Here is a 27,368-nt window from a genome sequence, read left to right on the forward strand (position 1 = left end):
TGAAAAGTTTTATGTCTGGCAGAAACACAGAGGGAGATTAAAAGGAGAACCTATGTCGCTAAAATTAAGGACAGGAAGCACTTCCAGTCTTAAATAAAATCAGAATTATGTAGCCTTTTAGGTTTATCAGTAGTATTTTGCATTCCTTGAAGTATAATATATGGTAATAAGAATTATGTTTAATCCGTGCAACACTTCAAGTGTTCAACATGCTGCACAATTAATATGGAAATTCTCTGGAGGGCCAGACAACAAAAACAAATGTTGTCTGCCTGCACTAGAAGGCGTAGACAGGAGGGGCCTGTCTGCCCTACAGCTCTCATCAGGGAAAACGAGCAAAGGCGAGCTTAGTTAGTTGTTTGGGGAATAACATCCAAGAGTGAGAGAACACTTTCCACTAAATTCTAAGCCTTAGCCTCTCCCATCAGCATGATTGTCTCACTCCAGATCTGATTCAGGAAACACATAAACTTGACTTGCTACTGTTCTTTTTTTTTTTTTTTTTAGTTACATAACAACAACAGTTTTGTAGGATAGGAATTAGGAAGGGAAAGAACACCAGTTCGGAAGGGCGTATTTGCACTGGGGCTCGCTGCGGTCGGTCAGACGCTCCGCGTGTGCGGACCGAACCCTCCGCGGGCAGGAGCTCCCTGCGCTCACGTCCCGCACTCGTCTGCCGCAGTCCTGCTCGCTCTTCGTTCTTACTCTGTAGGACGTCTGTTCTTCATAGAGCCCTTAGTGTCCCTGTTCTGTATGAAAGGGATTCTGTTTGTCAGGTTCACAGATTCCATACTTGCAGAGTAAGTCTAGGACCTTGTTAGAGGGTATTTCCCTTCTTTTCAAATTACAGTGCAATAATTAGCTCAGTTTTCGTAGTAATAATCAGATAAGTTCATACTCCAAGGCATCCGATTCTGCTCTCTTGAATTCTCCTTTTGTCTTTGAGGTCAGTTTCCTCAAAGGCAAACACTTTCCTTTATCGCAAACTCCAAGAGTTGTCCAATTGGAGGCACGTTTCTGTAGGGAGCACTTTCTGGGTTCTGTCTGCACAGGAACTGACGTCCTCGTTGGCACTTGGAAGCTTACTGCTGAGGTCGGAGTCATTGCGCCAGAAAGTTCAGAAATTTAGGGTGCTGGCGTCACGTTTACAAGACACGAAGCTTCCTTTTTCTTGAGCAAGGGGTCATTAGAGTATGACCATGGGGATAGTGTTTTAATGGTGAAACTGGTGTTAAGGTAGTTTTGTTCAAGTGGCTTTTGGAGAAGATTGTTGTGCAATTGAGCCGAGTCCATTTTAAAGGGAGACATCCACGGCTGCTACTGGTGGTCATACTATTATTGTATAAGAATAGTAATTATGTGTGTCAAACACTGTTCTAAGCACTTTACATGTGTCATCTCAACTATTGTACCCGTTTTACAAATAGTGAAACTAAAGTATAGGGTGGTTAAATTACTCAGAGGTAATAGCTAGTGAGTGCCAGAACCAGGATTTGATACTGGTGCTCCTAATCCACCATGCACGCTTTCAACGATTGTGCTATACTGCTTCTCCCTAGTACTGCTACTTATCATAACACGGGGACACTTCTGTTAGTGACAACTCGCTTTGGTTTTTGGGGGTGCTGGCATCCACTATGAGTCCGTAGAGTAGTCTGGGTTGTCTCTGAGATTAAGGTAAGAAAGGGAGTGTTTAGTGCAGAGACTTACCGTCTTTTTGAATGTTAGACTGAGCTGTACCGGAGGTGATGTGGGCAGTATTTCGACTTCCAGATGTGTTAGCTCTGTCTCCCTCTGAAGCACTTCATTGCGGATAACAAGTCAGAGCAGGGTCGAGAGCCTGCTGCACACACGCGTGCACACCCACACACGTGACGTCCGAGAAAGGAAGGGACACAGGTGTGGGGTATGTCATCGGTCAGAGGTTGGACTTCAGTACTTCCAGCTTCAACTCTTGGGCTGAACCCAATGCGTTTTCTTTCTTCTTTTTCCCTACCTCTACTTAAACAAACAAACAAACAAACAAACAAACAAATGCTTTCATTTCTTGTTTACTGGAAATACAGAACTGACAACTATTGTCCTATACATTGGACTAAGTTATGATCACTTTCACTGTTGGTGTATACATCCCTAGCTATCATGTTTATATTTCTTTATTTTATTTATTTATTAAGAATATATTTATATATTCTTATTAAAGAATATATTTCTTTATTTTATTTCTTTATTTTATTTATTATGTTTATATTTCTTTATTTATTTTTCTTTATTTAGAAAGTTCAAGACAATAAGATGGTATAGGTATTTGGTGTCTAAGATTATTGACAGTAAGATTTTTTACTTACAAACCAGATGGTTCCTTTTCTGCATTTTATGTAATAAAAATTTATTTTTAATTACAGTTTACCTTCAATATTATTTTGTATTAGTTTCAGGTGTCCGGCATAGTGGTTAGACCATCATAGCATTTTACATACTTTTTACATTCGGAAGCACTTTTTGCTTTCAAAATTGAGATTCTGGGAAGGAAAGGAGAACACAGAATAGAGGTTAATTTTCACAGAGTAACCCTCTTTCTTTCTCTTTGGGTATTCTCAAAGATGTTAAAACTATATTATTTTGGTTAAAATATGCAACCTGAAGTACCAGTAGCTTCATCTGAGTAAGAACTGCAGGTTTAGGGTAATAGTCCCCTGGCATCCATGCATGCATACAGCTCGCATCGATTTCAGTAGAGTTGTGTATGTATTTCCAAAGTAAGAGATTATCCTAGCTGTTTAACTCCAATTAATTTAATGCTCAGGAGAGGAGAGATTATATTTAGCATAATTGACTAGATCAGAAGTTGCGTGGTGCACGTGCGCCCACTTAGCTCATAATCAGGCTTGTGTTAGAGTTCAGGGAGCTTCCCTAACAAAACTCTAGGTTGGTGGAAGGTGAATCCTGGGTGTTACTCGGTTCGCTCGCCCTTGTGGAATTGAACTGACTTTAGGTCAGACTTCATCTATTGCGGGAACCCTTCCAGAGCTTTTACTTCTTCTAGCAGTGACCTGGGGGTCTGGGTAAAATTTCATCTGAAGGCTGAGTTGTACTCATTTTAATTTAGTAGGAACCTCAGGGTAGGAACGGATACACAGTTTGCATACAACCTCAGGAATGGACACACAGTTTGCATACAACCTTTAGTTTTCTGTTTTGCTTTCACTATTAGAAGCAATTATGAAGTTCATCTAGTCCAATTTCCCCCTCAGTGTCTGTCCATTTGTACTGGAAGCATTCTGGGGCCCTGTTTTAAACATCTGCATTCTTCCTTAAGGATCTTGCCTTTTACCCGGCCGAACACTTAGAGGTTCCCAGTGTCTCTATGGCAAACATTCTTTGAGAACCTTCCCCCACATCTCTCTTCTGCCACTCGGGCTGCTAGCATGTGACATCTTTTTAAAAATCAACAAGTTTGGGGAAAGCTCCTTGCTGCTAACTCCTTAGAAAAGTTTAATATGTTTGATAAGGGGTTCTAGCCTCAATTCAGTACTCTTCATTGCATTATACTTTTAGGCCTTCAGATTATTGATTTGAAGTCCACAGAGTAGCTTTAGAGCATAGCCAGATCAAGGACATTTTATTTAGTGCATACATTCAACTCAACGTTTATAATTTTATAGCGAGTTTATTTTATGTATTGATTTTCTGTGCTATAAATACCTTGGGGCAACTTCTCATCTTCACCAACACCCACAGAGATCTTCTCTCGATTTCTCCCTGACGTGGGAAGCAAACGCTTGATAAAGAGGATCTCAGGAGGGAGAAGGAAAGGTGAAAGGTTGCCCGCTGGGTCAAACTCTTCTGAGCAAGGCATTGTTAATTTTCCGTTTGGTTGGATGTACAGACTTCTGGGAACGAATTTCAAACGGGGAAGATGGTTTTGTGGTTCCCAAGCTAGACAGTTTGGTTGGGGAAATAAGGTGTTTTTTTTTCTGAATAAAATTCACAAAACATCATAAAATCACAATACATTATACATTGATTCATGAGCCCTTCTTAAGTTTTTCCACAAATGAAAACATTTCCTTACATTGAAACATGAATGGTGACTTAAAGCTGGTTTCATGGGTGACTCATCTTCAGCCATTTTTTTCCTCAGCCTCACCACTCGTTAAGCCTAAAGGCAGTGAGACAGGAGTCCTATCATTTCAGCGCCGACACGCTTCCCTCCCTGCATGTGGGAAGCTGTTGCTGCTGCCATCGGGGAACCCCCGTGTACAGGAAGGGAGAGAGTATCAAAGTGGAGTCTCCAAAGTTGGCTTGCTAGTGTTTGTCAAATTACATCATACTTTGGAGAAATACTAATGTATATTTGAAAACGTAATATGCTATATTTCCCCCACCAAGGGAAAGTCTCACGAAAGCGCTGTACTCAAAGGACAGCGTTAATATATGATAAACAGAAAATTTGATTCTCAATGGCAAAATGGCTTTTCATATCACTCCTCGAAGATCCACATCTTGTAAATCTGAAAAGATGCTGGTGGTCGGCTAATTTAGGGCTGACATTTGGGAAATAGTGTTTCTGATTTATATCCATCTAAAGGCATTGTCAGTAGGATAGAATCCTACGGGATTAAAATAGTTTTTTTTTTGTGATTGGGCTTATCATCAACAATATAACATTCAGAGGTGGTACTTTTAGGAGTAATTGAATTCTATGAGCAAAGTATAAAGTCTGATGGAAAATCTGATGGTATTTATGGTAGAAGTAGGCAGGCAGGGGTAATTGGAATGTTGATATTATCCCATTGTGAAGTATAAGCTGACAAAGTTAAATACATCACACACAAAAAAGGTAAATTAAATCCCCTTAAAAGTAAAAAAAACACTAAATCTTAAGTTATTTATTGCTAAGAAGTATTACATAACTATTCTGAAATTATTTTTATTATTATTAATTGTTTTTCCCTGGACTTTGGGTAACAGAAGACAAAGGAAATCGAGGTAAATTAGGCACATAGAAAATAAAAAGCATGTAGCCACTTTTCTTACATTGTAACATATTTTGCACTACGAGTATATAAAAGTAAATGTAAATTTGGAATAGCAAGCATGCTTGACACTAACCAATTCTTCACCCCACTGTAAAATTTTAAATGTAATATCATTAACTAAGAACTTAGTAATGTTTGATACACATAGAATAAGTGTAAAACCAGGCTATTTTTATGTAATGAAACATTTATAAATTGTTATCTGTTTTGATTAACATATAAAAGCACGTTCTAAGCATAGCAGGTATTATCATTATAATGTATAGCTGTTGTTTTTAATGATAAATAGCATAACCTCATTTAAAAAACCTAAACATTTGGCTATAGAGTCATTTCTTCTGTTTTTAAAATAACAGCTTTTCTGCTTTATCGCTTTTACTAAAAGGTTTTTATTTAAAAAATGAAGGCTTAAAGAAAGCCAGTTTCTTTTAGAATTTATTTTTATTCCCATCAAACTTTTTTTAACTTTCTAAATTATCTTTCCTCTAGTTTTTAGTGAGTTTTGTTGAATAATAACGTAAGTAGCAGCAGTAACATATGAGATCATACTGTATGATATGCAGCTACATGACAGATACTGCTTGCTTAGTCTTTAGAATTTTGAAGGTAACTATTTAGTAAACCACTGTTTGTATTCATAAAATAAAACCTTTCCTCCCCAACATGCCAAATTTAAAAAACACACACACGTAAATAACCATTATCATTAGTTCACAAACATATGCTACGGCCATCTAATATATATTATTTTACAGCTTTTCCAATGTAGTTTAGCTAACATTTTAGAAATATGTATTATTTCTAAATTCATATGCCTGTTTAAACTTCATTATCTCAAATGATACTGACAGAATGTCATGAAACAGTATCATAATATACATATAGACATTATTTTGATGCAATAAACATGTGATTTTTAAGACTTTCTTAATAAACACACATGTTTATTCTTTGCTAAAACATGTTTCTGCAAGTGCCATACCTATATTTTGCAAGTTTTTGCTTACCTGATTAAGACTCTGTTGCTGAAAACGTCCTCTGCTTTGAAAGCTCCTTTTAATTAAGAAGAAAAGCCCTAAACGTGTCAGACAAACCAGTTGTTTTTCCTCCCGGGAAACGTCTCCTTCACCAGACTGATAAACTGTGAAACATGGGTTTGGCACTGAAACATGCATTTTTATATATTTTGCTCCTTACTAACCAGATAACACATGAGATGCAATGCAACTTCCACCAAAGAAACCTCGAGTTACTGGTATCTGAGCCCTTGGACTAGATTCGTAGATGCTCCTGGTATGGCCATTGCATCTTATGTGGGATGTATCTGGTGTTTTTATTATTTGTTTTAGAGTGTCATTTCAATGTAATGTGCTGTTCTTTGTGTCTTTGTTGTCTCTTTTTTTTCTTTGTCCCCCCAACAGCATTTTGTCCCGCACAGGGAAGAAGGAAAACCAAGATGCCTCCAATTTGACAGTGCCCATGACCATGTGTCTTTTTCCTGTGCCATTCCCACTCACCCCATCTCTAAGACCGCAGGTCAGTTCCATCAACCCTACTGTTACTCGCTCCCTCCTTTACAGCGTCCTGCGAGATGCTCCCTCCGAACGCGGCCTGCAAAGTCGTGATGCTCACTTGTCAGACTACCCTTCTTTGGACTATCAAGGCCTCTACGTGACTTTGGTGACTCTCCTGGATCTAGTTCCTTTACTACAGCATGGCCAACACGGTGAGCGTTTGATCGAGAACTTTGAAAATGTACACATGTGTTTATGGAAGCCGGAGGCTATTGTTATTGGAATAAATTGCTCGAAAGGTCTTCATGTGGGGAAAGCCCTTCTTACACTGACATGTAATTATGGTGTTTTCCGTCCTAACATTTTGCTGTTCTATGGCCAGAGGGATGTTATCCAAGTGGGGCCTGGACTAAGCGGGAATGGGCTGGGGAAAGGAGGAGGATTATAGCAGAAATTTATCTCTTCTGCCCTGAACTGCTTCTCATGCAGACTCTTGTTGAAATGATTTGGGAGCTAAGGCTTCAAAAATTTCCCCCCTGACAGTATTAGGGGCGGAGCTTGAAGAACAAGTCAAAAGCACCGGCTGAATTTTGTGATTTTTGACAGACAAATCACAAAATCTCTCTGGGATTCTTTTTTTCCTATCTTGAAACCCAGGAGATTAGATAAGAAGAAATCTCAAAAAAAAAAAAAAAAAAGAAAAGGAAAATGAAAAAGAAATCTCTAAGGACTGGTCCAAATTTAAGTAACAATATTTGATTACAAAATGTTGGCCAAGTGGTACACGTCTCTCCGCGTGTACGTCAGTGGTGCTGCGGGACGGAAGCCTGAGAGCACGCTCCTTACCTCTCCCCCTTTCTACTGGGTGTCCTTGGTCAAGTTCATTACCTTGTTTGCTTACCAACTTCTTCTAACCCATGAAAAGGAGTACAGTAGTACCTACTGCTGAACCATTCAATATTATGCTTGGGTGAATCAAATAGAAAACCATACAGTATGAAAAGAAAATAAGCTTTTTTTTTTAAAGAATCAGATGCACTTATGGCAGTGAATGCATATTTCAAATTTAATGACAAAACTGGTTCAAAAACCAAGCTTTATAATTTCAAGCTTTAAAAAAAGTTAATAAACTTTTTTAAAGAAGAAAAAGGAGAGACATGAAATGGAATTATACTGCCACAGTAGTGACAAGTGAGAAAATGAATTTTGAAAACATCAGTTGTTTTGACGTGAAAGCACCGAGAATGTGGTTTCTGGAAGGATGATGATAACCCGAGTTTCAGTGTACAGAAATATCGGAATTTGGGAAATGGGTGGGTGATCAGGGGTTATTTTGCCTTTTAGTTATGCTTAACTCTCCTGTGAGAATGCTTAATGACTTATTTAGTAAGATGTGCTCTTAATGTAGAAAAAAAATATTTTAAATCTAGTTTCCTAAAAGCAATGAGATCGTGGTTATTGAATTTGTTTTTGCTTACATTTAGAATTCTATGGTATAGTGAATATAAAAACTGTAGAAATTTGTAAATTGGCTTGTCACGTAATTTTGTAGCTGCTTTAAGACTAGTCACTTTTACTGTGATCCTGTCCTGGCTCAGAAGGTAAAGGAGATGACTCTGCACTCGAGGCTGCCAGTGTGGTGAGCTGGCTGGGTGCTGAACGTGTCAGAGCTTCTCCTTTGTGACTACCTGCCCTGAGGGACCCGGACCTGCCGTCCAGTCCCGGGTGGGGCTGCTGTGATAAGGCAGCTGTCCTTTACCTTCAAATCTCCTTGACTAAGACAAAAGCATTCAGTGTGGTAACTCACAACTCATTTAATTGCAATTAATGTGGAATTCATGACAGTGGTGGGGGGGAATGATTTATATTTTTGCCTTTACACTCACAGCCATTTTGTGACTTTTCACTGTGATCTGTACACTGTGCTCTCGTTCTGCACAACAGAGCTTGGAAGATAGGGGGAAACTCCCTAACCGCACCTAGAGGGTAAGGATAGTACTGGGTTGATTCCCTAAGGCGATCTGATTGCCGGAAGCCCTGAGGGAGCTTGGAATTCTGGGTCCCAAGCCGGAACTCCTAAATAAGAGTCACCGAATTTTGGACTAGCTGTGCGGGTGACTTTTGGACACCAAGTTTGGGACCACTGCTCTGGGGCTGGAGGCAGTGCATCACACCTGGAAGAGTCACGTTTTTGTCTCCGTTCAGATAGTAACTCGTAGGAAACCTTGGACAATCAGTTCCTTTTTCCAGGCCTCAGGCCTTTTTCCATTCTTCCCGAATGACGGATGTTCCTGATGGGCTCTCAGGCCTCTTTCTGCGCTACTGTTTTGTAAGTAGGCTCAAACGCAGCAGAGCTGTCTTTGCGTGCACAGCCTCAGTTAATTCTTAGTGAACCACCTGTGGATGTTTTGTTTCTTCCACTGGAACCCGAGATTGACTGCCCCTTGCTCCCCAGTGTGCCGTGTGGCCACGTCCTTGCTGTTGACAGCTGATTGCTTGTGAGACGGCATGTTAATTCTAATGAAAATCGGAAATAACATTAGACAGCAAAATAGCACTAAGAAGGTACCTCTGCGAAACGAGGAAGACTGATCATTTGTTTTACAATGAATATGAAAATGACCGAAGTCCTCATTGTCAAGTCTTGGCTGATGACCTATATATATTGGGAGTTCTAGAAATATCAGAAATGCATATTCATTGCCATAGGTTTGGTCTACATGCATTCTGAAGTTAAATAGTTATGTTTTTTCCAATGTCCTCTATTTTTACTCATTGTGCAGGTAATAAGAATAGTAACAATATTAGTAGTAGTAAAATGGCTAATATTTGTGGAGCACCCCTTATGTGCTATGTCAGACCCTTCACATTGATCTCACTTAAACCTCCTAACAATCCTTCTAATGAAGTGAGGTAGGTACTGTTTCTATCCCCATTTGAAAATGTTGATAGATTATTATTAGGTGGCGTGTTCTTCTGTGATGATTGATAACTCAGTGCTCAAGGGCACGCAGCATCAGTTCACAGCTCCGTTCCTTTGGCGTGTGCCGAATCTGCCAGTGGGCTGGAAGATGCAAATGACCGCATTGCCCGAGACTCCAGATGTAGGAAGATTGTGGTTTGGTTGATGGAGCAGAAATAGCCTGGTTTTATTTCCAGTCCTGCCTGTGACTTTCTAAAACTTCCAGTGAGAAAATAATTTAACACCCCTGTGCCACAGTTATCTTGCGTAAAATGTAACGGAGGTAAGAACGCTGGAGGGATTTCAGGATTCATTATCCCATGGAAAGTGCTTCTAATTTATGAAACCGAGGAGCAGTATGAATACCAAGTGTTGTGAAAGGTTGATCTGTACTGAGGAAAAGCTCATGCAATAGATGTTTATGTTTCCTAATGCAATCGTTCACTGGCCGTGTATTGAGCAAACGTCGTATCCTCAGTGTACCGAGCAGTAGGTTTCAGAATTCTTAATAGGAAGGAAGCAATAGTCGCTTACAACTTAAATCAGTTCATACAAACTTAGAATACTGTACACTTAGTGTATTTTGTTACCTGGCAAAACATTCAGTGACTGATTCCTCAATTCTTTTTTGTAGATCTTGGACAGTCGATATTTTATACAACCACATGTTTGCTGCCCTTTCTCAGTGACGATATTCTGAGTACTTTGCCCTACACGATGATATCAACGTTAGCTACCTTCCCTCCGTTTCTGCACAAGGATATTATTGAATATCTTAGCACATCTTTTCTACCAATGGCTATATGTAAGTTCAGTCTTACCGAATAGATTATTTTTATATATATTGTACAAATGGAAATTGCTTTTGCTGTTTGAGGCTGTAGATTTCCAGGATTATAATGAAATCACTTGCTGCGGATATATGCTATGATTTAAATTCAGTCATTTCAGCATGAATATTATGGTGAAAACCCAGAACATGGGAGATGATTATACCTTAGAATTGCTTTATTCACATAGTTTGATCTTATGTAGTAGGAAGAATGAACATGTCAAGGCCTGATCTACATTTCCTGCGTGTGAATGATGGTATTTTTTCCTCTTGAGAAGAAAAGGCGGAGAGAGTGTTGCCTCAAATGTACAAGTTGTTATGGCTTGCATTTGGGGGCGGCGAGGTGTACTGAGAAGGGCAACGGATGGAATCAGGATATGCAGATTCTAGGCTCAGCTCCAGCTGTGATCCGTTGTGTGGTGTCGCTCAGCTGATCATTCTGGAGAAACAACATCTGCAGGGTGACAGTAGCATCAGCTTCTCTCCCCGGGGTGTCATGATGATAAAGTGAATCAAAACTTACCAAAACACTTTGACAAAAGCTAAGGCTTGAGACTCAGGGACAAGGGACTGTTAGAAATATGGAGCTGTTTTAAATTCCGTTTCACTTTTTTATATTTAATTGTTCAGACTTTCTAGACACAAGAGCAAAGAGAAAAATCACTGGGTTGTGGCTTTTATGATCAAAACCTTCCAAACACATTTTTTTTGTAGAAATGGAGTATGAATTAATCTACGTTTCAGTGAATAATCTGAAAAGATTATGGGTTGAGGACTCAAATAGATCTTGATTCAAATCGTAATTCTGCCACCAACTAGCTGTGTGACCGTAGGCACGTTGACGAACCTGTCATTTCTTGCCTGTAAGATATCGATAGAATAATAACAATGGTTGCTTCACGGGACTGCCGTGGGAACTGAGACGCTGATCGCCCCAGAACACTGGTAGGGTGCTAGCACAGTGCCTAGTGCTCAGTGAGTGTGAGCTCACTTCTCTCCGTCCCTCAACTCTTGTTCTATAGAAACACCTTTATTGGTCACACCCCATTACTAGTGTTCGTTTTTCACCATTATAATGTTATGTACTTATGATCTTATTAAAGTTGTTGCTCTATAAAGATATGTATCTTTGAGCCACATTTATGTATTTTACATTCAAGGTTAGTTTTAGCTATGGAATTGTAGTTTTCATGTCTTTTAAGCAGCAAGTCTGACTTCTGCCTAAATTATATAGCAATTCAAAAAAAATGAGCAGACTGATCATACCATTCAAGTAATAGAATATTTAGCCATTGCCTTTTTTTGTTCCGTGTAACCTTACTGACAAGTTCTTGCTTATGGCTACAGCCTTGGAATTGGATAACTATTTAAAAAAAATAAATGTGTTAACTGTTAGACTTAAAAAAAATAGAATGGCAAGTGAGTCTGCATCTTTGTAATAATTAACCCAATTCACTGTATTTCTAATTTTTAGGAATAAGTTAATAATTTTGGGAGAGGCATTGAGTATATCAGGCCTCTGACGTTACACTGGTCACGCATTGTGACAGTTGGCAGTTTGTGTCTTCACTCTTGATTAATTTCTACTTACTTAGAAACGAGGACCCCCAAACATGCCTTGTAGTCACATTGAAATTCTAACTTATTTGAATGTGTGAACCCTGGCAACTAAGGAGGACAAAATAGTAAATTGAGTTTACAACACAGGTGTGAATTTTGGTGCTTATTTGGGAGTGACTCGTTGTTCATGTAACGGTATGAACAAGTCGCTAATGTCTCCGAGACTCCACTTTTATGGACTGTAGAGGCGGGGTTTGGAGGAAATCTCCCATCCCTAAAGTTATTTTCTGGCATTAATAATCTAATGTTAAGTCACATTGACATTATTTCATGTGAGAGACATATAGCTCCTGCTAACCCAGTCGTTAATCTGGTTCATTTGTTTTGTTGCTCTGGTTTTAGTCACTTCGTTCTGACTGTTTCTCTTCACTGATCCTGTGGTTCCATAGGAGCCAGCCTTTGTCACCCTTAAATCTTGGAACAATAAAAATAAACTGTAGTACTGACCTTAAAGCCAGATTTTATTGAATGAGTCAGATGTTTCTTTTGTACCTGTCCCTTCACCAGGTAGGCTCAAAGACACAGACCAAAGACAGAGGGATCAGCTCCTAGATTCACCATGTTAAAATGAATTAATGCGAGAATGTGTGTCTGTTGCTTGCATCCTTCTTGTTTTTATTTTTTGGAAGTAGTTTTAGTGTCTAGAAATTCTGACTATAATGAGAGAGGAGCGTTTAACTCCTTCCAGACTATTTTTATTTCAGAACAGAGATGTTAGGATGAAGGGTGTTGCATTTTCTGAGCACTTGATAAAGTCTTTAAAACCAAAGAGCTTTTATCTCTTTAGTACGGCGTTCACAAGGTCAAATGTAAAGCATGGACAGTTTTCCAGGTATTAAATGATGGTATCATTAAGGGCCTAGAAGGTGATGCTCTGAGCTCTGAGTGGGTCTAATGAGCTATCACAGCTCTTTCAGTTTAAGAGCCGTGAATGTTATCAGTTGTGTCCTTTATGTCATTTTTGTCAATAAACCAAGTGCCGTGCTTTTATTTTAAATAAGTCCTCTGGGGCTGGCATAGAGCAAACTGTCAATTATTATAAAATTTTCCTTTGACATAACCTTTTCTTTTTAAATGCTACCATCAATAAGACATACTTCTTTTTATCCCAAGTTTGTGCAATAGGCTTTGTTTATAAAAAAATATATTAAGGAGTTACTAAGAATTGAAAAAGGCATTTGCATTTCACCATGGAAACCTCTCTTTTTCTGATAAAAAAATCTGTGATTTGCGGCCTGAGTTGAAATATGGGTGTTGGAAAGATGGTACTTTGGCAGAGAAGAGGAGAAGCCGATCCCAAATGAACATTAATTGCTGAAGGCTGTGTTATTTCAAAGATAATAGTAATGCTGCAAATTTTATCAGTGAAGGATGCTGCTGGTGCATCTTGTAGCCAGGGCTGTGCAGCCTCAGCCAGTTTCTTTTCCAACTTAAATTTCTCCCAAGTCACTTAACCTCCGGAAAACCAAAAGTTCATTCAGATCTTTGCGTTCACTTAAAAGCAGTTGTCTGACTTAATTGACTATTTGGTTTCAGACCACTGGCCCTGGATCAGCTTTTTGTTTTATTACTACTACAAAGGATATGTACTGTGTTACTGTGCTCTTCCAAAAATTTAATAAATATATACCGAAAAAGACAGTCAAAAACCAGCATAAAAGCCCTGGCTGGGTAGCTCAGTTGGTTTAGCTCAGTAGCTTAGTTAGGTGTCGTCCCAATACACCAAGGTTGCAGCTTGATTCTTGGACGGGGCGCATACAAGAAGCCACCAATGAATATATAAATAAGTGGAACAAAAAAATCGACGTTTCTCTGTCTGTCTCCCCCTCCTTTTCCCTCTTTCTCTAAAATTAAAAAATTAACCCCTCCCACAAGATACTGATGGTATTTAAATAGTTTTTTGTATATAAAGTCTGTTTTATTGGCAAATGATTGTTTTTTATAAGGTAGGCCTCACTATACTCGCAGGGTTTATTGTTGAACTGGGGGGAATTGTTCTGAAATGAGATTCCAGAAGAGCCAAATTGTTGTCCTTTGAGTCCTGACAAATCTCTTAACCTCATCAAACTTCAGTTTCCTTAGCTGTAAAATTGTGCATAATCATAACCTCCCCTGTCTGCATTCCGTGTTTGTTGTCGAGACCGCGAGACGATGTGTAGGAACGGCTTTTGAATATTGCATGTTACCCATGTGTATGAACAGACCAAATCCATAGTCAAAGGACAGACGTGTCAAGCTCCATGGTAACTAATACCAGTATCTGCTCAAAGTCACATGTTGTCCTGAAATGCGGTCATCTTAAATATTGCTTGAGATAAGGGGCCATCCCCTGGTGCTTGGGATTTTCCCCCCTAGAGTTCATTCTATCATAACAGCAGTTGTTATAACAGGTTTTGATCTCATAGAGCCTCCACCGTGTTGATGGGCTGTGCCGTGTCTATGATGTTTATTAACCTACCGGTCTGTAATATATTTGAAAGCTGCATAGACTTCAGGGTCCCGGTGCCTTAGTCTTCCCGTTATGTCACCCTGACATGCCCTTCTGAAGGCATCGGCATCTTACGCTCACTCCCTGTCTCATGAGACACGGAGGAGACCGCTCGTTACACCATGCAGGGCAGCCTGGCCGTGCGCAGGACATGGCTCTGCTGTATGGCGGAGCTGGCACCAGAATGTGTTTCTTTTTCCCAGACGACTCCCTTACCTTTACCCTTAAACAACTATCAGGCTAGTGGGGTTTGTTTAGCATTCCAGTGCAGACCACTTCTTACCACCATCTCTCGTCTCTGTCAGGCCAGCAGCTTCTGACCCGCTCTCCCTGCTTCTGTCCTTAGCCCTGCTAAGGCTGATCTCCGCCGAAGTGAGAGCCAACCTCCAAACACGTGAATAGATCACGTCACTTCCCTCATCAACACTGTCTAGTAGCTTGTGGTCACTCCTGTGATCAAATTTGGTGGCCCTCTGTGATCTGGCCCCCGCCGACCCTCCTGCTTCGTCACCAGCTGTCCTGTGTCCAGTCTGCACGCCTCGGCCTCTGCCCACCTTCATCACGACGCCAGGCTTTTGCTGTTGCTCCAGGCTCTTCCCTCAGTGTCAAAAGCCTTCCTCACCAACGGTTGCATGGTTTGCTTCCTCACTGTCTTTAGGTCTCAGATCAAGCAGCACCTCTTCCAGACGCCCTTCCTTGCCCTCTAGCTAAAGTAGGCCCTCCCCTCACTTTCCGTCTGTTTCCACGCCCTGCTTTATATTGTTCCCCGTATTTGTGTAGAACAGCGCTGTTCACGGAACTTTCTGTGATGATGGGAGTGTTCTGTAAAATCCCTGTTGTCCAATGCTGTGGCCACTAGCTACTGGTGGCAGTTGAGCACTTCAAATGTGTCCAGTGAGACTGGTGAACTGAGTTTTTAATTTAATATAATATAATATAATATAATATAATATAATATAATTTAAATTTAAATAGCTGTATGTGGCTGTGGCTTCCGTATTGGATGGCATTTGAGCTCCACAAGGACGCAGCCCTGCCTGTCTGGTATGTGGCTGTGTCTCCAGGGCCTCAAGCAACACCTGGCACAGGAAGGACTGAACAAGCACTCTTCGAATAAGTGACTCGTGCACAGGCCACCAAGTCAGGTGACTTGGGCTGTAGTCCTGATAATTAAGTTGGTGTCCTCATGAACACGATTTGATTTCTCTTTTGTAACATGGCTTTTCCCATACACTTTTTTTTGTGTGTGTGTGTGGTGAGACTCTCGTAAGAGCTGTACATGATGGTATTACTGGGAGCGGTGACACACAGGAGCAGGTGCAGGAATTGCTGGTGCTCATAGGGGGAGGGGTGGTGGCAGAGGTTACTGCATTGGTGCTGAGAGTCTGGTCAGGGACTAGGTCTGAAAACACGATTGTGTTTCCTGAGCACAATATTAAGTGTAAAATGTAAAAATTTCGATTGATTCTTTTCTTCCTACCACCGTGTGAAGCTGTGGCCTTTTGCACCCTCACGGGGATGAGCAGCGCATCTGTTTACGTCGTGCTTTTTAACAAGATTCAATACACGATGTGCGCCTGTGTGTGCTTATTAAGTTGGAATCGCGATGATTTTATGCGGTCTGCTAGAAGGCTAAGAAGTTGCAAAGCACTGTCTGTTTCTATAATAGACACTGGAGCCAACTTCCTAGGGCTTGAGCCAAGGGAGTGCTTTTGGCTTGCTGGTGGACCATAGTTGAGGGAGAACATGGATTTGTAGGGTAGAAGGGACATCCAAAGGTCACCGAACCATTCGGGCTCTTCTATAAATAGACTTCACCTAAATCATCTGAGGCACTTGGGCATCTCTCCCGTTTATAGCGGCCTCCAGGAGCAGAGCTTCGCAGTCTCCCGTGATAGTGGTTTTCTTTTTTCTGAAATGCTTATTTAAAAAATTAAAAAATATATTTTATTTATTGATTTATTTTTTTAGAGATGGAAAGGGAGGGAGAAAGAGAGAGAGAAAAACATCAATGTGTGGCCGCCTCTCATGTGGCCCCCACTGGGGACCTGGCCCGCAACCCAGGCACGTGCCCTGACTGGGAATTGAACCCGCGATGCTTTGGTTCACAGCCCGTACTCAATCCATCGAGCTACACCAGCCAGGGCTTATTTTAAACATTTTTAAAAAAGATTTTATTTATTTATTTTTTAGAGAAGGAAGGGAGGGAGAAAGAGAGAGAGAGAGAGAGAGAGAGAGAGAAACATCAATGTGCGGTTGCTGGGGGTCATGGCCTGCAACCCAGGCATGTGCCCTGACTGGGAATCGAACCTGTGATGCTTTGGTTCGCAGCCTGCGCTCAATCCACTGAGCTATGCCAGCCGGGGCTGAAATGCTTATTTTTAAGAAGTTTGAGATGAATTTAAACAAAGGTGAAATCCAAGAGAAGTATATATGTATGTACCTATATATACATAGGAATACACACACACACATATAGGAACATATATATGTAAATACACGTACATATATATATGAAATTATTTTTTTTGAGACTTTCTTTTTCTTCCTTAAACAAAGGGCACAAGGAGCATGCAATTATTCCCCCCACACCCGGACCCCTTACACTCCATGTTTTCTGTCTCATTTCTCATCTCTCAAGTACGCTTCTCCAAGGGAGGTCCGGGGTCCGTTGGCACTGGAATCACTCACTGAGTGTGCTCATTGAGCGTGGGATGTCCCTGCTTCCACTCTGCGTTAGGCCCTCCAGGTCCCCGGCTGCTGGACCTGAACAAACTCCCTGGCTCCGGTCTGAGAACAACTGCATCTTCCTCTTTAGGATTTGGCTCAAAGTCCTTTTTCCTTGGTCAATCACATTCACTTAATCAACTTTACCATCTAAGAGCAAGGAACTGATCTCCATGTCTTCGTATAATTATTATAACTTATTCATATTGTATAGCCAAACTAATGATCTCTCTGAATATCACCTGCTTTGTGGGTTCACAGCAGCCCAGCTGCAAGTGACGAATAAAAGCAAAGTCAGGTAAATGCAACTTAATTATAGACCTGTTTTGTTGGCTTGTTTATTCCCGTAAAGCTATTGCGATGGTCTCCATCTGTTGTGGTGCTTAAAGTTTTCTGTGTGGAAGAGAAAAAGAATCATGGTAAATTTTCTTTGTCTACTTTATGACAAATCTTTTATTAGTGTTTTAATGGTGCTTTTATACACATGTTTTATTATAAGTTGCCTCATTCTTTTTTGGGTGTGAGATATTATTCCCACATATTATGCTTTAATATAGAATAAAGTAACATAAAATAAAATACAGCAGATTTTAGGGCTATCTTCTTTTTTGGTTGTCCATGTTCACGGCCTTGTCCATGATTCGCAGGAAGCTGAGGAGTGACGTCACACTCCCTGTACACTGTTCTGGTCATGCTTTCTTGACAAGTTGCCATATAAGCCCAAATATAAGGACTGGTTTCTTCTACTTTTACAATTATCGCTGAAAAAAGGAAATTTATTTTATAGTTGAGTCTTTTTAAAGCTTCTTTTATTGTGTCAGTTGCTGTTTTAGAATAATTAAGTGCTCTTCAAAGACAATGTATTACCCTGAATGACTTCAATCAGTGCTGGTTTTGAATGTTTATTGGGGTTACCTGCTACATTCTATTACAAAAGACAAAGAAATTTGATGTAGAGTTGGATGTCATTGTAAACAAGCCGCTTAAAGATGTCTTAAGTGGTTATCACCTGGAGAACACAATTATTCAGCTATACGAAGAATTCTAAAGCAACCAGCTTGCTTTGCGAATAATGCTTGTGGACAGAATTAAATGCTCAGCAGCAGTGTTATTCACGGAGTCCAAAAACACTCTATTTAAGACAACTCCGATGGATCTGGAGATGGTAAGCTTTGGAAAACTATTATAAAAAAATGGTTCTCACGGTGATGAAGATGGTAATGGTTAAGTTACATGTAAAGGTTTGAAGAAAATGTTTTACTGACACTGAGAGTTGAAATAGTTTTTAAATTAACATACAACTTTGTATAATATGTGATTTAAAATTTGTGTCACTACATCAGTAAGGTACCCAGTATAAGTAGACTCTTATTTTATTTGCATCTCTAAAACATAATATATTCAAGTTGGGTTCAGAAACTTTTTATTTTTTACTTTCTTAAGGGGATATCCTTCAACATGCCTCTACACCTGGGACATAGAGGACTCTGGTTTTTCTTTCTTTTCCACCCAGATACAAACTTCTTAGGAGCAGAGACCCCATCTAAGTACAGCTCTGCTAAAGCCATCGCAGCATGTTCTAGCACTGTCTCTGCTCCTTGCAGAGTCTCCCTAAATGCTGGCTACCGATGAGAACGGTAGCATTTGTATGCGAGGACAGATTTTGTAGTTTTATTTGTGCAAAATGGTCATGGATTTGGATGGGACTTTCAACAAAAGTTTCTGCTTAACTCTCACGCTCCAGGCAAAGTAGCAAGTAACAATGAATATCCACATACATTAACTGAGTCTAATCCAGAATATTTTGGTTTCAGTGGGTTCCTCCAGGAGAGAAGGAGTTCCCGCCCATGTGAATCTCTCCGCATCCTCCATGCTAATGATTGCGATGCAGTACACGTCGAACCCAGGTAGGGGAGCTTCGGGGGGCTTGGCTCACTGCACAACCAAGAATTAAACCAGATATCAAAGGAGCAGGCTGGAAATTCTCATGTGAGAGGAACTTGCTCGGTGGGTAGACAAGTGACTGGGTGTTAGAAAACAGAGTTTTGAGCTGGAATACATTTCCCTTGCCTGTTGCTATTAGCAGTCATCTTGCAAGCTAGCCATGTTTTCAGAATGTTTAAGGGCACAGTTTTAGAACAGTGCCTGGAAATTGATTGACTATAAGTATGCTGGAAGAGTTGAATCAGAAATATGAAAATCACCTGCAATTCTAATAATTAAAGAACACCAGTATTAATAATTTGTGAATTTGCTACTCTAATGCCACCCAAGTATCTCTGAACATAAATTGTACTACATTTCTGATTATTTCCTTAGAATAAGTTAATAAAAGAGGGATTAATTGATTAAAGAACTTGAAAAAATTTCAATTGTCTCACTAATTATGTGTGAAAGTACATTTAACCCATCACTGAGTATTATCATAAATTTGTATAGAATTGAACAGGTGAAAAATAGTATCTCGCTTTGATTTTCACTTCTTTGATTACTAGTGATATCGGACAGGCTTCACACGATTTGCTTTGTGTGGTTTTCACTGATCAGTTTAATTGCCCATGAACTTCGGGAAACCGACCTAAAGAGGGGCTGCCTGCTGGTCACGTGCTGAGATATGACAATTTTTACTTTTATTTTAATGTTTATTTGGAAAGTGAACAAATTTGGTGGCACTGTTTTCAACTTTCTACTTGATTACATAGTCAATAATTGTATTTTGACTCAGGATTGGGGAAAAAAGTATTTTTCATTTTAAAATGAAATGCTTCCAGTGTGGAGTATCATCCTTTAAATATGAAATCCCTTATGATTGTTATATGTGTTTAATTAAAATGTGTATATGTGTTGGAAGTTATATCTCATATCTTCCTCTCTTTGGCTTAAAGTACCCTCAAAATGTCATTTATATTATATAGTATGTTCTGGGAAAAAGTCCTTCATTTGGAATCTAGTTAATTGAAGTCTCATCACGAGCCTTTGGTCCTAACTTCTAAGTTGCCAGGCAGTAAAGCAATGCAGGTAAAATCATGTGCTTTGAGGTCACGTATGTGGGCTTACCTCTGAGCTCACCTGTAAATTGCCAGTTATCATGACCTTGAGGAAGTTTTAACCACCCTGAGGCCAAGTTCCCTTATAAAACTCCCACCAAATGGGAATCATTCTTCCTGTGGTGCCTCACAGTGTCTCGAGGATTCAATGAATCAGGCGTATGCAAAGTGCTTATTCAGTGACAGGCGCATTGTAAGTGCTCAGTAAGTAGCAGTGGGGTCACTACAGTATGCCGTGTTCTTCTTGGAGTTGAATGTTTCACAGGGAGACCACCGTGATCAGATAGAATTACTTCTGTTATTTCTAAGTCTGTGTCTTCATCTGTTCATGGGGGAATGTTGATAGCCAGAAACTAATCCTAGAGTAAGAATGACATTTGGAACCCCAAACCCATCTTGTGATGTGGGAGACTCTTAAGAAGTGAGGTGATACCCACCAGGAGACACTCTAGGTCCAAGTGGTAGGTCCTCACCTTTTGTCTGATTTTTTCCTGGGGGAGACAGCAGGAGGCAGCTGGGCGTTTGCAGACTTTGTGTGTCAGGGACGGAGTACAGACCTCGTTCAACGAACAAGCGTCTCGTTGAATGAACAAGCCGAGCACATCCTCTGTCCGCGGGCCTGTGCTGGGCACCGGGAAAACCATCAGAAATGTAAGACACGGTGCTTGCCACGTGGAGCTCATGTCCAATTGGGAAGATTAGGCGTATTCAGAAGGAATCATTAGTTTACAGTATAAAGAAGTGTGTGAAACTTACCAAATAAACACACTAGATAGGGCTAATTCATCAGAAATGAGAACTCTGGATTCAAAGGATTAGGGAAGGTTTCATGCCCCTTGAGCAAAGTATGGGTCTTAAAATGTGGACAGAGGTTGACCAGTGTGGTAAGGAGGGCCTCCGGGGAAGGGGGACAGTTTGAACAGAGGGACTGTGTTCACGGGGCTGTCAGTGAACCAGCCTGCAGCAGGGCCGTGTAGCAGACACGTGGAGAACAGCAGACAGTGTGTGAGAGAAAGTGGCCCGGAACTCCTGCGCCTGAGAATCCACTGATGGCTTAAGAACAAAATTCCAATTCTAGAGGGTCATCTACATATTCAACAAATAGTCAATGACTATGTCCTATGTGCCCAGACTGGGGACGTCATGGTTAGAGAAACAGAACTGATCCTTGCCCTCACATCATGAAGCTTATCCCATGGTGCATGGTGGTGGGGAGAGAGAAGACACTAATCAAACAATTATAAAAGCAAATGTGAAGTTTCAGCTGTGACAAGAGCTTTGGAAGATGTACATCGTGCTATGAAACCCTGTAAAGGGAGAGTTCCCTTTCACTGAAGAGGTCAGGGAGGGCTTCCTGGGGGAAGTTACTGAGGGATGAGTAGGCAGCGTTAACAAGGCCCACCGGGCAGGGCTTCAGGCAGAAGAGCCCTGTGTCTGAAGGGAGTCTGAGAAGCTGGTGGGACTAAAGATCAGCATAGTAGGGCGGCCTGATGGGAGATGAGACTGGAGGCTTCCGTGGGCCAGGACACGTGGGATGTTGTGGACTCTGTTTGGGAATCCTGCGTTTATCCCAAGCCTGATAACAGGAAGGCACTGAAGGACTTTGAGTGGGTATGTATGCATCCCCCAGGCTGCAGTTGAGACAGAATTCAAAGGAGCCGGAGTGGCTACAGAATGACCCACGAGGAGGCCATTGCATTTGCCGAGGCGTGTAAAAGGCAGAGGTGATTGGGGCCGAGAAAAGTGGGTACATCTGAGAGCTGCCCAGGTCTGGTGGGCTTTTGGTGCCATAACTAAATGCATGGCTAGTCTGTTCACTGAGGGAGGGGGCACTGGGAGAGGAGGACCAGGCTTCTGAGGGAGGCTCGTGACATCTGTTTTGCACATGCTGTGTCCAAGGTGTCTTTGAGATATTTCAGAGGAGAAGGTGCACTTGGACTAATGTATTCTGTCAATTATATCTCAGTAAAATGGGGGGGGGGGGAGCTCTACATATGACCTCAGTAATAATTCTCTACGTCCAAACCACAAAAATGCAAATAAATCAGCTTACTTAAAAAAAAAATAGACAATGATAATCAGGAAGTTGTGTTAGGAGCCTGGCATTCAAAATAGAACTCTGCGTTAGAAGTAATGAACTTGGAGCCTGCATGTCAGTGTCCAGTGGCATTCACTGAATTTCCATGTACATGGTATACACTGAATTGTGTGTGAGTGTGACATGGATTACAAGAGAGTGGAAATCGGGGTGGATTTATGACCAAGCCTTCAGGAACTCAGCAGAGAACGGCCCATCGGAAGAACAGGCTTGCCAAGGAGACAGAGAGGTTGTATCTGTTAGGATGCGTTTGGCTGACCCACAGAGGCCTTAAACGACAAGAAGGTTTGTTGTTTACTTAGCGGGAAGTGTTGGAGATAGCTCCGTGGTGTCAGGGGCTGAGAGGCACCTCTGTGTTTTTCTTGAACTTCGCGGGTTTGCAAGATGGCTGCCACCGTGAAGGTTATTATATTCTTACACCACCACATCCACAGGCAGGTAATAGGATCAGTCAGGGCAATTGAGCAATGTGTCCTGGTGTGCCTATTTCCTTTAATCAAAGAGAAAAAAAAAGTGTTTCACAAGTTCTGCAACAGATTCTCTCTTAGGTCCTGCTGGCTAGAGCTGAGTCACATGGCCATCCCTAGTGGCAGGCTGTACTCGGGGACCGACAAGGTGAAAGGCATTGTTAGCGGCTGAGTAACAATGGTAGTGTCTGCAACAGGTAGTGGGACAGGGCCGGTCATGAAGCCAAGGGCAGACAGGGTTTCCCAGGGCCAGTGCTGCATTCCACTGAAGGTCAAGGAGGAGGCAGACTGAAGAATGCCTGTGGAATTGAATGACAAGGAGGTCATCGGGGACTGCAGTGAGATATGCTTCGGTGCCACAATAGGGTCGGAAGATGGATTAGGGAAGGTAAAGAAAAAAAACCAACCCAAAACCAACCAAACAAAAAAAACCCCAAACAGCTACCTTAGCTAGGGAGAAAGTATCTTTGTTCTCCAGGTAAGCATAGGCAAATCAGAGAAGCTTGCTGTTGTACAGCTTTTAAGAATTCTTCAGCAGATGGAACTGGCAATCAAATGATAAGACTCCCACTCTAATCCATCATTCGAATCTTTCCTTCGGTCCAAACTCTGGCCAGATAGGAAACTAAGTCTCGGTTTCCTACCTGTAGCATGGCGGCTATGAGATTATACGCATGAAGCTCTTAGCACAGTACCCGGCATAATGGATACTCAATAAATGTGGCCTTTTATTATGATCCTGTTACATGATTTTTTCCCTATGTAGATCTTGACTACCTTGATGTAAGTTTCTGTGGTAAAGGTATGATAACTAGGGAATTTTCTTAATATTTCCTTTGTTGATAAGATGAATGAAATACACTTCTCAAGGATCTTGGAACAAAACTTGATAAAGTCAAGGGCTTATATGATGTTTGGAAAAGTTTGATTATATGGAAATAAGTAATTTCCAATTTAATGATTAGAGTGAAAGTCATACTAATATAGTTTATTCTATCTTAAAGGATGTTTTTACCTGGTATTTATACTTCATGTTCAAATGACATTTTCTTCCTTACAGTGTATCATTGTCAATTATTGGAATGCCTCATGAAATATAAACAAGAAGTCTGGAAAGTAAGTTTTGGGCCTCATTTAACTCATAGCCACAAACTTAACTTATGTAATATATCACTAGTAAAAGTTGTTGGCATGTTAAAAGTATTTTTAGGTCAAATTTACTGATGTCTCATTATTTTGGTGTGTAGAACCTATACTTTCTTCCCGGTTAATTATTTATCATTTAGAGCAGGGATGATCTTGATCACAGGGGCTTGGCAGCAAAAGTAACTGAATATCTCTTAATCTGGGAGTTAGTGCATACTATATTATATGACAGTTTTATTTAATTTAAAAGGTTGGTTGAGAATCTGTCTCTTTTTCAAATAGGAAATGTGAATTGTTAAGAAATGTGTTTTGGGAAATTTAAGAATGCAGTGTTTAGCAAACTGGCTTATGCTGTTCGAAAATCAATTATTTAACATTGTTCGGAGAAGCGAAGAACTTGTTAAAAGAAAATGTACTTAGGAACTTACTTAAGAATAGGTCCTGTGCTTATTTACAGGACTTATTCATAAGTAAGGAATACAACTAATGTTTTAATATGATCAAATCTGAGAAGCGCATGATGAGATTCCAGGGAATTAACCACCTCAAACCCTCTATTGAAATTTTCACTGCTTTGGTACTGTTGAGTGAGTTACCTTTATTTGTATCTGATCATGCTGAGTCAAAATGTTCTTCCTGTTCCCTTTAGGATCTTTTGTACGTGATAGCCTACGGGCCCTCCCAAGTGAAGCCGCCAGCCGTGCAAATGCTGTTCCATTACTGGCCCAATTTAAAACCCCCCGGGGCAATAAGCGAATACAGGGGCTTGCAGTACACAGGTGAGACGAGAGCAGGCCCCTGGCACCCCGTCTCCACCTCTCCCGTGTCACCGTTGGCCTTACCTGCTTGTCTCTATTTTTCTCTCGCTGGGTTTGTGTATGTGACTCTAGGCATTGCCATAGATCCATGCTGAAGCTAGGTGGTATAAAATAAATGAATGAGAGTTAATTTCAGAAGCATTTATGACACCGCAGTGTACGTCTCAGTCTCCTCTGCTACCTGTTGCCCTGTGGTCTTAACTACCGCCGACGTGAACCACTGCAGGGGTGTGAGTGCGGAGTAAGGCTCCGGGTGTGCTCACCGTGCAGCGCAACTTCAGGCGGCCAGTTCTGTTCTGATGAGAAGCTCTGGAGCACGCTCAGCGTTACCAGTGTATACGCCGAGTAAACATTGAGTGACCCTGGTAGCCTCCTTGGCCAGGATAACAGTTGGTGACTATTGGTGTCATCAATAACTGAGAAGTAAACACTGAATTTACATGTAATGACATATGTTTACCAAAAACAGACCGACCCCAGGTCCTCTGTTGTGGTTATGGTTATATATCATAAAATCAAAGAAACAGCCCATGGCTAATGGAGTTTTGGGTGCCCCTGACTACCTCCCCCCCGCCCCCTTAATTGTATGCATGGTATTCTGAAAATGGAAGAGGTGGATGTTTTGGCACAGTTAGCTTTTATTCAGGTTATTGTGGGATCGTGTACTGATATTCTAGATCCCACTTCTTTCTTGGCATCGCCCGTATTTCCTAGGGTGATTTGAGGTGGTTCAGAGGGGAATTAACTTAATTCTATTTCTTATGTTCCTGATTAAAGCCAAGTGTTAGAAAGTTATTAATGCCTGTTTTTGGGGGCTTTGATGGTCCTTGGTGGGCTTATTCTAAACTCAGAACAAACAACATTGGCTATAGTGGTAGCAATACTATTAATTAGGACAGTGACGGCAGATAGTTTTAAAAAAACAGAAACTGGTGTCTTTGGTGTTTTATAGCCATGGTAGCAGAGAATGTTGGAGTGTTGCCGAGTGGATAATTGAATGTAAAAGCAAAAATATCTGGAAGCGTTAATAAAATAAAAGGTGAAATAACTGAAGTATTTGATACCAACCCTTCTCAGCAGATCCCGGAAATAAGCATTTACGGGATGTATGAATGGGTAACCAGTATTCAATGAAATTTATTTATTTAGTAAATATTTGAAGAGTAATTTAATGTTCCAGGCCCTGTGGTTTTTGACACAATCAGACTTGCTGGAGCTTAATACAATCTAGATATGAAAAATAATCCAGTTATTAAATAAATAGTTATGGGGTAAATATCTACTATTAGCTAGGCATTATTCTGGGCACGGGTGGTAACACAATGAAAAACCATACTACAATCACAATATCTCAGTGTGTACACTTCATTCGTGGGGGAAAGACCACGAAAGCTCCCGACAGTGTGGTAAGTGCTAAGGCAGAACAAGTGGAGTTGACCTTGAACAACACAGGGGTGAGGGGTGCTGGTGCCCCACCCCTGCACAGTTAGAAATCTCCGTATAACTTTAGACTTTCCCAGAATTTAACTACTGGTCACCTCCTGTTGATGGGAAGCCTTACAGATTAGAGGTGCATAACACACATTTTGTATGTTATATGTATGATACACTGTATTCTTGAAGTAAACTTGAGAAAAGAAAATGTTGTTATGGAAATCATAAGGAAGAGAAAGTCCATGTGTAGTATTACTGAAAAAAATCCATGCATAAGTGGAGCCGTGCAATTTAAACCCAGGCTGTTCAAATGTCAACTGTCGGGAGTGCTGTGGAGACACACAGAAAGGACCTCGGGCCTCACCGTCATGGAGGGCACGTTGAGGAGGGCTGAGTTGTCAAGAAACGTTCTTCAGTGAGTGACATGTAAGCTGGTACCGGAATGAGATGCACACACTAGACATCACAGGGGGAGTGAGTCATTAGTGGGTAAAATGTGAGACTGAGACAGAAGGAAATGCATGGATTTGGACTTGGAACTTAACGCTAGCATGACCGCACTTTGTTGTATGCAGCCGGACGGTGAGGGGGCAGCAGGAGAGTAGCCAGGGATAAGCAGAAAGCCTGTGAGGCAGATTGGATTTCATCCTAATGGCAAAGGGAAAGCACAGACAAGTTGGAAAGGGTGAAGCCACATGAAGAGATTAGTCTGTGTAGAGCATCCCACAAGCCCCGGGGAAATTGAGAGCTGCGTCCAGTTCCCCCTGTGACCACGCTGTCTTGAAGGGCCAGACGAACCTGTCTCCCCAGGACAGCTCAGCCTGTGCCAGCTAAGAGCAGAGCGGCTCTTTCTTCTTTGCTTGGCCTCTCTGCCTACGGGCATTCGTTCTTCAGTCCATCCTTGTAATCACATCGCCACACACGTCCATTCTTTTGACAGCATCATCATGTGCCTGCTGCCTGCCAGGCACTGTCCAAGTTCCTAGGGAAGCAGCTTTCTTGGCACTCCCGTCGAGTGGGTCAGGGCATTCTGTGCAGAAAGCAGGAGATCACGGGAAAACTTAACCGTTCTGGTCCGTGTGTTACTGTTTATCCAGCGCTGTCTGCTTGTTGGACATTGTTCTCGCTGCTTATTGTCTCATTTAATACTCGAGCATTCTCCTAACTGACCCA

At 41.1% G+C, this 27,368-nt stretch overlaps 1 protein-coding gene across 1 annotated transcript in view; it reads left to right on the forward strand.

Moving 5' to 3' along the window:
* The window catches only part of UNC79 (unc-79 homolog, NALCN channel complex subunit), a 205,465-nt gene that overhangs the window by 35,914 nt on the left and 142,183 nt on the right, over window positions 1-27,368 (forward strand). Inside the window, exons 3-7 of the mRNA XM_045823781.1 lie at window positions 6,464-6,768; window positions 10,153-10,323; window positions 19,000-19,092; window positions 23,858-23,913; window positions 24,593-24,722. Of these exons, the coding sequence (XP_045679737.1) occupies window positions 6,464-6,768; window positions 10,153-10,323; window positions 19,000-19,092; window positions 23,858-23,913; window positions 24,593-24,722 (755 nt within the window). The remainder of the gene's footprint in view (window positions 1-6,463; window positions 6,769-10,152; window positions 10,324-18,999; window positions 19,093-23,857; window positions 23,914-24,592; window positions 24,723-27,368) is intronic.

This window comes from Phyllostomus hastatus, unplaced genomic scaffold (assembly GCF_019186645.2).
Source record: "Phyllostomus hastatus isolate PE091 unplaced genomic scaffold, TTU_PhHast_1.1 phas_scaffold_501, whole genome shotgun sequence".
In the NCBI taxonomy this organism is placed as follows: Eukaryota; Metazoa; Chordata; class Mammalia; order Chiroptera; family Phyllostomidae; genus Phyllostomus; species Phyllostomus hastatus.